We start from the raw sequence: 13,314 nt of genomic DNA on the forward strand, positions 1-13,314 counted from the left end.
CCCTCACCTGAAGCTGCACCATCAGCTCCGCTGTCCTCCAGGAGTCCTGGTTTGGCCCCGCCCTTCTTTTACCCAGGCATCCCTGTGTGAACACCTGGTCTTCCCAGCACCTACTGACGGAGCTCCCGAAGCCACAGACAAGCGGAGCGGAGGTGAAGTCACAGAAAGAAGAAACCAGTGGTGTGGAGAGAGGATGAAGGGGCCTGTGCTGCTGTGTGTAGGCCTGGGGGCGCAGCTGAGACAAGCACTCCGTTCGGCCAAGGAAGAGGCAAGGACCTTTTCTAGGCTTTTATTTATGAAACGCTTATTGAACTGATACAAAGTTAGTGTCTGTCATCAGCTGGTGGAGGGGGTTAGTGTGCACCCCCCCCCGTCCCCTCCCCACCATGGGCACTGAAGCCGTGAGTGGCTCCATCCTTCCCTCCACCTTGGCAGTAATGAACTGGGAAAGACCCTGGGGCAGGGAGGGGGTTCAAGGGCAGGAAGATGAAGGGAGAGATGGGAAGGCCCAGGGCAGAATCTGGTCCTCCTGGAGTAGGAGGCTGGCCGCAGGCATCCTGGCAGGAGTTTTGCTTCTCCTTTGTAGCAGTGGTTTGAACTGGGCAGCGAGGAGGATGAACTTCTCTGGACCCTCTTCTGCCTCCCCAGCCCGGGCTTGAGAGTGTCCTATTTGGCTGCTTCTCAAGAAAGGGTCCTCTGTGACTTCTCTAGTCCCCCTCCGGGGATGCCTGCCTCCCCCAGGTCTCAAAGGCACTGCCCTCGGTCCTCAGGGTGAGGGGGCAGGGAGCCAGATGAGGTGGAGCCCAGCAGCTGGTGACCTCTCCCGGGCTGGAGCCGCAGCTACGTCCACACTTCCAGGGGTATCATGCCCTCCTTGCTACCCAGGGTGGGCAGCAAAGACTCATCCTCCAGGAACTTGAGGGGGAAGTGGACCAGGTGGCCCTGGACCTGGGTGAGTTCAGACCGGGCCAAGGGAGGGCTGACCGTGGCCAGCGGCTCCACGGCCACATACTCCCGGAGTGCCCTCAGGGAGCGAGTGGCGTTGGACGGCAGGCAGCGGAAGATCTGTGGGCGAGGGGCATGGAAGCCAATAAGGCTTGGGGAGACTGCCCAAGAGTCCAAGCCCAACTGGGCTAGATGCCCCTATGCCCACCATATCCCTCTACACTGACCCTGAGCCACTGAATCCCATGACGTCCCCAGACCCTCATCCTCTTATGAGGATGGCTGTGCAGGGGCTCCTCTCTATCCCACCCTAGACAGGATAATCCATGAACTTCCCCCTGCCAGCACCCCTGCCCACGCCCCTTGCCCACCTGCTCATAGATATTGGCATTGCTCTCAGCTGTGTCTTGCCACGACTGGAAAAAGTCATCACAGACAGGGTCTCGGAGATCCAGGTCTGGCCGGGCATCTGCCCCGAGAATCACGCTGCGGGAGAAAGGGGTCCCAGCAGGGCCAGAGTAAGATCCTTTGAAAGCCTGAATACCAGAAAATTATAATGTGCCTACCCAGGTATTTCAAAATAGAAGCAATGTTAAACAGTAAAATAAGTGTAAACGAGTCCAACAGAGCTTTAATATGTCTCTACTTTGGTGACTACTTTAATGCTTTGAAAGATATACCAAATTACTTTTGAAATATTTGTTTCTCATTTTTTTGGTATCCCTGCTTTGCCGGTACCTTAAACTGGATGAGTCTGCCTCTTGGGAAATCTACCTCTAAATCTACCTCTAAATCTACTACCTCTAAGCAATCCTCACACTTGCTCACAAGGCACACCCTCCCCCATTCCGCCGCTCCCACTACGCTGTAGCACCCCACCCCGGCTCTACCTGAAGCAGTGTTTCCGCAAACTCAAGGCAAACCTGCCCGCCTGATATTCCACACCATTCATGAGGGATGCCTCCATCTCCGTGTCCTCGATCAGCACAGCCAGTTCACTGTCCCGCTTCCCCAGTAAACTCCGGTCGTTGATGTTTGCGGAGCCTGGGGTGGGGGGTGCAGGACACACTGCGTCCTCCTGAGCCCAGGGGACCCCATCACCTCTACCCAAGAACCAGCCTGGGGGCAACACGCCTTCTTTGGCCTCCATCCCCAGCTGGGCCTCTGCTGCAATCTCCATCACCCACCTCCACCCCGTTGCCCCTGGCTGGGCCCTGCTCCACTTCTCCCCACCCCCCTCTCGTTGCCGGGGACTGAGATCCAGCACTGACCAATGATGACTGTCCGGTCATCTGCAATGAGCATCTTGCTGTGGATGTAGATGAGCTCTGAGACCGGGTGCCTACCCAGCTCTCCGTGTGTGCGAAGCCCACAGATGGAAATGTAGTCCCGCCACGCTGTCCCCACTGTGAGTAAGAGACGGGGGGAAGGGGAGTGAGGCGAGAGGTACTCTCCACGTGCAGACAGAGCCCTGTCCCATCTACCTCCTCACTTCAGAAGCCCTGGTCCATATACTTCTCTCTGCAGCGTAAGGCCACCTGCGGGCTCAGGCAGTAGCCCCAGAAGCGTGCAGGAGTGATAGCCTCCTTCCCTCCATCCCTGGGGCTCCAGTCCCTCAATCGCCCCCTCCCCGGGGGTCCAGGGCTTGAACCCCCAGCTCCCAGCACTCACTGGCTGCTTTGAGGCGATGTAGCATTGAATATTCCCCACGACATAGCGTCCTGAGGGAAGAGAATGGGTGAGGGAGGTGGAGACTGGGGAGGAGATGGGGGATGTCAGGAGAGAGGTGGACCTCAAAAGTCCAGCAAGAAGGGATCAGGACGGAGTCAGGATGGAGGCATAGGTAGGATGGGGCCATGGAGAGGCAGAGTCTGGCTGAGGGGGGCGCCGGGGGTCACCTGTAAGTGAAGTGCAGAATGGCCTGCATGGAGTTACCGCCGCCTGTGGAGATGTCGCCCTCGAACCCGGGGAGCAGGGGCAAAAGCATGTAGACTCGGAAGCACTGCCCCTGTCTGGGGAGGGGTGGAGTCAGAGGTGTGACCTCTCCCCCAAGCCCCACCCATCCAGTTGGGCTTAAACCACGCCCACAATCCTCACACTCTGGCTGGTCCATCTTACTTGTGGGCCTTCAGGATTCTGTCCACAATCTCATCGCCCACCTTGTTCAGCACCGTCCGCCCATCTGAGCAGCTAATGAAGAATTGATTCTGGGGCAGGGACCAATGACAGACATCAGCAGTCCGGCCCCAGCCCCTGCCCTCAGCTCCCGCTGCCATCCCCACCCCCAGGCTCCAGGCCTTGGCCCCAGGCTTCTGCATTTCTCCAGGCCCAGTTATGCCAGTCCTCAACGACTGATGCCACTGACATCCTAAGTCTCTCCCCTGGGATGTCCCCTCCGTTCTCTGCCCCACCCTCACCCCGTCAGACCTCAATGTAGAGGAAGTGCTGGCTCTCCCTGATGGTGTGCAGGTAGGCATTGAGGATGGAGTTCTCCAAGGTCCCCGCTGACCAGTGGTCCACTGACCGCAAGACCTGGGGGGGACGGCGAATATGATGTGGCTCCTGAGCCCGGGAGAGGAGGGGTCTGGCGGGGGCTCTCAGGTCAGGGAGAGTGGGCCGGGCCATTGGGCTGAAGGGAGGGAGGCGAGGGCAGGCTGAAGTCGGAGCCTCACCTGCACGGTGGTGCACTGCACCCCCGGGAGCATGAAAGGGAGCTGGTTTGCGGTGCTGGTGGACTTGGGCAGCAGGTAGGGGTACATAGGTATCTTGTACTTGGCCTTGGTGGTCTGAGGAAGAGGGATGGCAGAGCCAGACGGAGGTGACGAGCTGCCCCGGGCTCCCTCCCGCCCTCCAGCCTCACGGGAGGGAGCAGGAGGGATCAAGCACCTTGGTGAAATTCCAGCGCTGGATGAAGTGCCGGGCAAGGTCCCTGGCGGGTGAGCCATGGACCACCACCCCGACATCCCGCCATGGCATCCGGGGTGTGGTCTCCCTGTCAATGAAATCTGGGGGTCCCAGGAGAGTCAGGGGAGAGGTCAGGGACGGTCTCTTGGGGACACTTGGGGCAGGGGGGAGGAGGGTGCATTACCCTTGAGCCAGTTCATCGCATCCTCAGTCCCAGCCCTGCCTTCTGACCCTGCCCCCAGCTCTCACGGGCTCTGGAGGAAGGGGACGCCTACCCTCAAAAGGCCGATCCAGCTGGACCCAGTCCTTAGTGATAAGATTGCTGTAGTCCTTGCCCAGCCAGAAGAGTTGGTTGTGAGAGAGGTCTGGTGTAGCTGGAGGGTCTGAGCGTGCGGTGGGAGGCTGTAGGGGGAACACACCCAAGCCAGGGGCAAGGAGAGGTCATGGGGCCGTACAGAGCCAGGCCAAGGAGAAGAAAGGAGCACTGGAAGACTGGGAGACACAGAGACACACAGAGTAAGAATGAAGCAGAGAGAGTTTGATTCCCCGGTCCTCCCCTTCAGATGCATTTGAAATCCCTAGAGGAACGGGGGGAGGGGTGGGTAATGGACATGGGGAGGGGACTGGGTCACAGTATATTCAAAGCAGCTTCTTGGGGTCCCAGCAAGGCCAAGGAACCCTGAGTGTGGGCTTGGAATGACTGGAGGAGAAGGCTGGAGCTGGGAAGGGGTGTGGATTTAGGTTAACTGAGTTTGGGGGAGCTCAGGAAGGCCTTGGGGGATTACCTGGGGGGCAGCTGACGCAGAGGAGTCCCCAAGGTCGGTCAGCCTGTACTGCAGGTCATCCCAGCGCCCATAGGCGAGGTCCAGCCCCCCCAAGAAGGCCACTACTTGGTCCACCACCAGGAGCTTCTCATGATGGGCCCACAGAGTCACCTGGTTTGGGTGGCGCATCACCTGGAGCAGGTATGGGGGAGTTCAGGAGAGTGAGCTTAGGTGGGAGAAGAAAGAGGAGGTGTTGGGGGAGAGAATGGAAAGACGGAAGGATGAGATGCTCAAGGAAAGGGAGGGTTGAGGGGATGGGAAAGTGTGGTGAGGAGGGCTGCAGGGAAGGGGTCTCTGCGGCCTGAGAGTCACCTTTATGTTGGGATGCAGTAGCATCAGAACCTTCTTGCTATAGCCACTGTTGATGGTCAAGGCCAACTCCACTTCCTTAAACAGCAGTACGGACACCCGGACACCCTCCTCCTGGTGGTCAGTGAGGGAATCAGATCCTACTGCCTCTCTCGGAATGACCCCTTCCCACCCTCCCAAACCCTTCCCCATGCTCAGGATTCCTGTATATTCTTCCTCCCTGCCTGGAGATCCTCAATGCTCTGCCACGTACACCCTGCTTTGATGCTTACAGCAAACCTAGATTGAATCTCCTCTATCTGCTCACCCATCCACACATCTACCCGCCTACCCAGCATTATCTATCCACCCATTTCCCCCCAAATGTACTCATCCCCTTAGCTACCATCTATCATTCATCCATCTACCTACCCACTCTCCTACTGATCCACCTTCCCAACCTCATATCCTTCTATCTATCTCCCTTTCCATCATCTACCCATCCATTCACCCACCTACTCTCCATCATCCACATATCTTTCCTCCCACCCGTCAACATCTATGGATGCTCCCAACATGGCAGACACTATGCCTTGTATTGGAACTAGTGCTATTAATCAGCCCAGGGAGAGAGACAGACATGTCCACCCTGCAGTAACACAGCAGAGTGTAATGGATACTGGGAGGAAAGTCTATACCAGGTAGAGGAAGGGCAAGAACAGGGAGGTGTCAGTTCTCCTTAGGGAAGGGGAGGCGGCGATGTTTGCCAGACACTGAGCCAGGATGGGCATATTTCCTCCTCCTCCAGTTTCAGATTCCCTGCCTTCCCCCATGCTACAGTCCCTTCTAACCAATCTCCACCACAGGCCACCCCGCCACCAACCACTCTCCTCACCGCCTTCTTCTTGAGCATAATGTCCAGTCTCCAGTCATCTGAATGGGCCGGACGCTTCAGGTAAATCTCAGGGCTCAACCTGGGATTCAGGGCAGCAGCTAAGGGCAAGCTAAGCCCCCGACAACAGTCACTCCTCCCCTTCCACTCCTTTTCTGGCCCATAAGCTGATCTGTTGCAGGCCCTATCCTACCGCTTCTTGCTCAGGCTTTTCCCCCACGTACCACCAGTCTGTGATGAAAATCTCTTCTTGAGCCTGCAGGATGGCATCAGCTGCAGCAGCAAAGTAACCTGCCCCATTCACAAACCTGGGGGGAGGCCAAGCCAAGGAGGTCAGAGGAGTCAGAAGCCAGAAAGCTCTGGAGAGTGAAGACCGGAGGACAGTCATGGGTCAGAGGTGACAGCAGGGACAAAGACCAAGAGTGATCAGAGAGGTCAGACAGTAGCACATATATCAAAGTGGGATAAATTTGCCAGTACGAGCTAAATAAAATTACAAACTACAAAAGACACAACAAACCAAAGAAAATGACTGAAGATTGGGAAGATTAATACATCACATATAAAGAGTTCCAACGTATCAATAACAAGAAGACATACAGGCCAACTGAACAAAGAATAAGAACTGGTACGGGAATTCCCTGGCCGTCCAGCAGTTAGGACTCTGTCTGTGCTTTCACTGCGGAGGGCACGGGTTTGGTCCCTGGTTGGGGAACAGGGTCCCAAAAGCCGCACAGCACGGCCAAAAAAAAAAAAAAAAAAAAAAAGAGAACTGATAGTTCACAGGGGGACAATGGCCAATCATAGATGAAAAGATGTTCAACTTCATCACTAAACAAGGAAATTGATATTAAAACGAATAACACTTTTTAAATTAACTAGATTGGCAAAAATTAAAATTGCACGTTACATTCAATATTAGCATATGGGGAAGTGAGTACTCTCATAGTTTGTGAGAATATACATTGGTTTTATAGCTTTTTTAGAGGACAGTTTGGTAGTATCTATCAGAATATTAAATCCACTTACCCCTGATACCATTAAATGCACTTTGTAATTCTATATCTAGGAAGACATCCTATTAAGTGCTTAACCAAAGATTATGTTCATTGCAGTATCGTTTATAAGACTGAAAGTGGGAAATAATGTAAATGCCTAATCTCTAACGCATGTATTAAGTGAAAAAAATAAAACAAAGAAGAGACTGCATGATCTCATTTACATTAAAACAAAAAGTAACATATATGCTAAGCACATGAAAATATGCAGGAAAAGATCTGGGAGGATAAATATCAAACTATCACCAGGATTACTTCTGGGGAGAAAAATGGGATTTGGGGGAGGGGGTGTAGAGAAGAACTAAGGGCCAGGGGGTAAAGGCTTGTGCAGTGAACTTTAATTTCTTACTTAATATGTTTCTGTATCGTTAGACTTTTAATAACTAACAGTCCTGTTTGATAGTGAGGAGCAGGGTCTTGACCCAGACTACCTGGATTTGAATCCTGGTTCCACTGTTTACAAGGTGTGTGACCCTGACAAGTTACTTAACTTCTCCTTGCCTCAGTTTTCTCACCTGTAAAGTGGATATAACAACTGTACCTGCTTCACGGGGCTGTTGTAAGTTCATAAACATAAAACACTCAGATGGTTTCTGGCACACACTAAGTGCTACATAAGTATTAGCTATGATCAGTTCTTATGTTAAAAAATAAATCTCGGGCTTCCCTGGTGGCGCAGTGGTTGGGAATCCTCCTGCCTATTCAGGGGACGCGGGTTCGAGCCCTGGTCCGGGAAGATCCCACATGCCGCAGAGCAGCTAAGCCTGTGAGCCATAAATACCGAGCCTGCGCTCTAGAGCCCGCGAGCCACAACTACTGAGCCCGTGTGCCACAACTACTGAAGCCTGTGCGCCTAGAGCCCGTGCTCCGCAACAAGGGAAGCCACTGCAATGAGAAGCCTGCGCACCGCAACGAAGAGTAGCCCCCGCTTGCTGTGACCAGAGAAAGTGCTAGCTCAGCAACGAAGACCCAACACAGCCAAAAATAAATAAAAATAAAAGAAATAAATTTTTTAAATAGATAAACAAATCTCTATCCCACCCCTCTAGGTCGTCACAAAGCATCGAGCTGATCTCCCTGTAGGGAGGGTGGGAGGCAGGCTCAAGAGGGAGGGGATATGGGGATATATGTACACATAGAGCTGATTCACTTTGTTGTACAGCAGAAACTAACACAACATTGTAAAGCAATTATACTCCAATAAAAAAAATCTCAACACCACCTCCAAGAAAAATTCTTTCCATGACTCCTCTCTGCCTATGACAAAGGTTAACCCCCTCAGCTTAGCGGGAGAGGCACTGATCAGACCCTGCGACCCCCAGACTCTTTACTGACCACCGCTCCTCACGCTGCAACAATAGTCAGTCTTTGTGGTTCCCAAACACGCTGGGCTATTTCTAGCTTCTCTGCACGGACAGCCCTTCTCCATTTTCTTTATCTTGCTAAGGTTAACCTCAGGGTTACTGCCTTCTAGAAGCCAGTCCTGACATCCTACGCTGGGGCAGATGCCCCTCCTCTGTGCTTGGTACCCTATATCTACCACCAGCGTGGCAAACTCCCATTGTTTTGTGACTGAATCACCTACTGAGTCTTATCTCTGCCACTGGACCTGGCACATAGTGGATGCTCAGAAAATGTTTATTAAATGGACGAATAAATCAGAGACATTTGAGATCACTGAGAACAGAGAGGGTCAGTGTGGTGAAAGGAGGTTAAAAAGGTCACGGGAGGTCGGAGAGGTCGGGGTCAGAGATTACCCAGTTTGGGGTTCAGAAAGATCAGAGGGGAATCAGGGGGATCAGCATGATTGAAGAGGTCAGGGGGTCAGGGAGATTTGAGAAGTCAAAGGGGGAGGTTATTGAGGTCAGAAGGGGTCAGAGGAGATAAAGAGGATCAAGGACTCAGAGAACACCAAGGAGGTCGAAAAGGTCACTGTTAATTTCAGAAAGGATGTCAGTGTCTCACCACCGGGCCAGGGTCCCAGGCCGGGGTGGAGCGTAGCTTTCGTGCCGGTGCAGCCGTACAAAGTCTCTGCCCGGGCCCTGGGCCAGCTCAGTGATCTCCTGGGCCCACCACCGTGCCTGCCGGTAGCTGCTGCACTTGAGAATCAAAGACCTGGACGGGAACAATGGGTGGACCACAATCCTTACCCTCCACACCTCTGGCCTGGCCCAGAAACCTCCCCTTTAGCTATCACCTCTTTCCTACCTCTTCCCTTAGTCCCCACTTGACTTCACAGGGACAGGGAGTGTATCTGCCTTATTCACAGTTGGGTCCTTGGCACCTAGTATTGTGCCAGCCACTTAAGTTTGTTTTTTTCGTATTTTGGGTTTTTTTTGGCCATGCTGCACTACATGTGGGATCTTAGTTCCATGACCAGGGATCAAACCTGCGCCCCTTGCAGTGGAAGCACGGTGTCTTAACCACTGGACCACCAGGGAAGTCCCTTAAGTTTGTTGAATGAATGAATGGAGCGCCCTATCTTTTGCACCAAAAGTCCTTCCCCCAGGCTTATACTCAACTCTCTTTCTCTGGGCCCAGCCTCTAAGAGCAGCCCCAGGCATCTGACTAGAACAGTTCTCTGGTTCCAAATCATGGCCGGCTCCAGGGAGGTGGGAACCCCTTCCTTTCTTCCATGGTCTCTTCCACTTAACTCCCCTTAGGGCCCCAGGCTGGCTCTTCACTCACCAGGTGTCTGTCCACACCAGGGAGGCCTTACCTGTGGGAGGTGTCGATCCGGACCCCATACCTTGCCTCTGTGCTCCTTTTCCCCACCTGTACCTCGAACCCAGGGTCGAAGAGCTGAACATATGTGATGGCGCTGGTCTCGAGGCTCATGTACAGCAGGAAGGAGTCCTTTACCACCAGCCACCTGGAGTGGAAGGGCTCTGACCATTCCTCCACGCCCCTGGGGTCTCCTTCCTCACCCCCACCCACTGCCCAGCGGCTCTGCTCAGGCCTCACCGCTTGGACCAGTGATAACAAACTTGGTCTCGGCCACAGCAGGTGAGGCCAGGAACACGGTGGCCACCTGAGCGCTTCCGGATCACCCCCTCCCTGTGGGGAAAACCAGAAAGAGATGTTGGATGAGGCTGGATGAGGGATCCAGACCTGCAGCCCGCAGTGCACTGCTCTTTCCCTATTCTCAGCCAGGGAGAGATCCAGATGTTGGCAGATGGCGGGTGAGGGGTGTCAGACACTCACAGTCCTTTGGATCCAAGGTCTGGGATAAAGGACAGCTGACTGACTTCCAGAAACTCTGTCTGCAGAGGAAGAAAAAGGCTCAGAGGAGAGACTCTTATTTTCAGCCCCTCAGACTCTACCGACCCTGATCCTCTGCCCTCTGCTCCATCTCAAGGGACCTGGCACCAGCCTCTTGACCTTACCATGGCGTGGTAGTTGCGGTAGAAAGACATGGTCAGGAGGCGGTTGAGGTAATTCTCCAGGTATTTCTGAAGTAGGGATGGGAAAGAGAGAGAGACAGATGGGACCAGAACCATTTGCACCCAAACACCTTCCCAGAGGACCAGGTGTCCGGTCCTACCTGTTTGCTGGATGCATGTCTGGCGGAGCCCTCAGGACCTGCTCGGGGTAGAGAGGGCATCTCTCTGTTGTTTGCCTCTGGGGCTGGAGAATAGGCAACGGCAAAGCTGTGGAAGGGATGGGGGAGGGTCAATAGGAGGATGGGAGGCTGGGTGCCTGGGTTCCTGAAGTACTGGAGGTGGGGTCTTGGAGGAGGCGAGGGGACCTAGAGGCTGGCAGAAGGAATGCCCCCTACCCTGAGGATGGAGACAGAAAAAGGTGGGAGGCTGCCAAGGGTACTTTGGGCATCCAGCCCTGCTGAGATACTGGCCCAGAACCATGGACGGGGAGAGCTGAGCAGGGAAGGTTTCCTGGTAACTGGGGTCAGAGGAGCAGGCCCAGTGGCCAGAGTTGGGGGAGGAAAGCAGCGGGGGGAGGAAAGGCTGTGGTCTGGGGATGAGACAGACAGAAAGCAGCAATGGAGGCTGGGGCAGTGACATCCCATGCTGCCCCGCGGTGAGGGGGCACCTGCCCTTCACAGGAGGCAGTCTTGTCCCCCTCACCGAGCCAGAGGGAGCAGACTCATCAAGACTTTGTGTCTCAGGAGGTCCCGATGCAATTCCTGGAAATGACGGAACTTCTTCTTGGTTGTCCAGGTAAAGTCACCGTGAGTCAAGCGGACAGAATACAGAGTGCAGGTGCCCACCTGGGGGAGTGAGGAACTGACTGAATGGATGTTCCCTGGTTGGGTGGCAGCTCCCGCTCTGGCCAGCCCTCCCCTTAGCCCCCTGCCTGGTGCCAGCCCAGCCACCTTGGATCCACTGGTGTATCTTTCAGTGCCCACCACCTGGGCTATGACGGGAACCCCAGGGGCAAACACCAAGGGGTGAGTTTTCAGAGGCTGGAGGTCGTAGATGGCCAGAAAGGGGTGCATCCGGTCAGCTGACAGGAGAGAAAGTGGAAGAATGTGGACTCCAGGAGGTCTCAGCCCCCTCCTCCTCTTCTCCCTGAGGGCGTCCTCCATGTGTACCTGGGTCCTCTCCCTCCTTCAGAGTGTCCACCTCATCGGGCTCCATCTGTAACTGGCTGGAGTCCAGGTCACCCCCAGAGGGGAAGAGGCTCTCGGAGGTCGCCGCCATCCTAGGAATATGCGGAGGCCTCAGGAAGGTGACCTGCTTTGCAGAACCCTGCCCCCCCTCGCACCCCCACGGTCTTCCATCTCCCACAGGTCCCCCGCTTCCCCCCACCTGGGTCCCGCTGACTCCCAGTCTCTCTGATTATGGCGCATCGGTCTGCAACGCCCTGCCAACCCGCCTCTAATCTCCATCCCCTATCTCGATCCTTCCTGCATCCAGAATGCCTGAGTCCCGCCTCCCGTCCCGTAACCAGGGTGCCGAGGAACACCCGGCCAGGCCCGGATGGCCCCGAAGTGGGGCAGAGCAGAAGCCAGGGGAGGGGCCCTGGGGGTTGCCAGGGGTCCCGAGCCACCGGGGCTCCAGCCAGGCCAAGCCAGCTGGAAGAAGGGGTCCAGGCGGGAATGAGGAAGTTACGCGTTCCCCGCCCGGGAGGGAAACCCCGAAATCTGAGCGTGAGGCTGAGTCAGGAGGATCCGCAGCCCAAGCTCATTCCCGTCCCCGCCCGATTTCCTGGGCCCGGGATCTCCGCGGCGCCCCCTCCCCGGCCCCCTCACCCGGGCAGCCCGAGCCGGCGGCAGCGCGGCTTCGCGAGCAGGAGACAGCAGAGTCAGAGCGGGAGCCCACACCCCAGAGGGCCAGGGCGGGGCGGGCGCTCAGGGCCTGCCCTTGGGGGCGGGACGGCCCCCGGCCTCACCTCCTCGGGATTCTCGTCGGTCCCGTCCCGCCCCCGCCGCCCTCGGCCTGCCCTTGCAGTCCCGCGTGCAGCCTGGGCGCTGGGGCCGCCCTCGGCTCTGCGGGACGGCGCTACCCTCTCCGTGCATCGGTGCGGCGCCGTCTGCCGGGCTGTCAGTCTGTCCCGCGCCGTCGGTCCGTGCAGGCCCGCTCCTCCCTGTGGGCGCTCGGCCCTGCGCACCCTCCCAACGCTCGGGCGCCGCCGCCCCGCCCCGGGTCCTCTCCGGCCACCGATCCCGCCAGGGCCCCTGGCGGGACGCGCCTCCGCGGCAGGGACCTGGCTGTGTCCCCTTCCCGGGCCGGCTGAGAACCACATTGGGCCGGCCTAGCCAGCGTTTGTAGATGGAAGGAATGACGAAAGGCCCGAGGGCTGGTGGCCACAAATTCATTGACGTACGCAAACTTGCATTCTTTCATTCATTCACTATTTACTGCGTACTTGCTCCGCTCCAGACTCTGAGCATACAGTAGTGAAGAAGACTATCACGGGATTTGCTCTTCTGGAACTAACAGTCTAAGGGGAAACAGGAAAAATTTGAGGTTCTAATAGACAAAATATTTCATTTTTTTAAAAAGTAGATTTCTTTATCTCTTCTAGATGGAAGAGTGGGTTGGTGGATATTTCTTCATGGATATTTGGGTTGTTTCTAGGTTTTGCCTGCTGCGAATAAAGCTCCTGTAAACATTCTTGGGTACGTCTTTGTGTAGAAATATGTTTTCATTTCTCTTGGGTAAATAGCTAGGAGTGGAGTTGCTCCATCATTTTAACTTTTTAAGAAACTAGCCAAACTTGTTTGATCTCTAATTGCACACATTTATATAGAGGCAGGGTGAAGAAAGTGACAAAGCCTATTTTTAAATGGTCATTAAAAAGCACTTTTTAAAAAATAGATCTTCATTGGAGTATAATTGCTTCACAATACTGTGTTAGTTTCTGTTGCACAACAAAGTGAATCAGCCGTATGCATACACATGTCCCCATATCCCCTCCCTCCTGAGCCTCCCTCCCATCT

The 13,314-nt window shown here is 55.1% G+C and overlaps 1 protein-coding gene across 8 annotated transcripts; it reads right to left on the bottom strand.

The window, feature by feature from the left end:
• Nucleotides 1-275: 275 nt before the first annotated feature.
• PLD2 (phospholipase D2) lies at nucleotides 276-12,208 on the bottom strand. Of its 8 annotated transcripts, none has more exons than XM_007109171.3 (25): nucleotides 12,124-12,208; nucleotides 11,464-11,573; nucleotides 11,245-11,375; nucleotides 10,997-11,139; nucleotides 10,456-10,561; nucleotides 10,298-10,363; nucleotides 10,116-10,174; nucleotides 9,876-9,968; nucleotides 9,631-9,783; nucleotides 8,877-9,026; nucleotides 6,078-6,161; nucleotides 5,857-5,935; nucleotides 4,986-5,096; nucleotides 4,635-4,805; nucleotides 4,125-4,251; nucleotides 3,832-3,950; nucleotides 3,618-3,731; nucleotides 3,373-3,477; nucleotides 3,064-3,152; nucleotides 2,844-2,957; nucleotides 2,617-2,666; nucleotides 2,217-2,351; nucleotides 1,836-1,989; nucleotides 1,317-1,431; nucleotides 276-1,065 (listed from the first exon to the last, which is right to left on the bottom strand). In XM_007109171.3, the coding sequence occupies exons 2-25, from the start codon at nucleotides 11,570-11,572 to the stop codon at nucleotides 841-843; spliced, it is 2,802 nt and encodes a 933-aa protein (XP_007109233.1). In that variant the 5' UTR covers nucleotide 11,573; nucleotides 12,124-12,208; the 3' UTR covers nucleotides 276-840. The 8 variants fall into 8 exon arrangements, 7 of the variants coding, with proteins under 7 accessions (XP_007109233.1, XP_054946315.1, XP_054946317.1 ...); XR_008619218.1 differs by having other exon boundaries at nucleotides 1,044-1,065; nucleotides 1,891-1,989; XM_055090340.1 differs by lacking the exon at nucleotides 9,876-9,968.
• Between the last annotated feature and the right edge of the window lie 1,106 nt (nucleotides 12,209-13,314).

This window comes from Physeter macrocephalus, chromosome 14 (assembly GCF_002837175.3).
Source record: "Physeter macrocephalus isolate SW-GA chromosome 14, ASM283717v5, whole genome shotgun sequence".
Lineage (NCBI taxonomy): Eukaryota > Metazoa > Chordata > Mammalia > Artiodactyla > Physeteridae > Physeter > Physeter macrocephalus.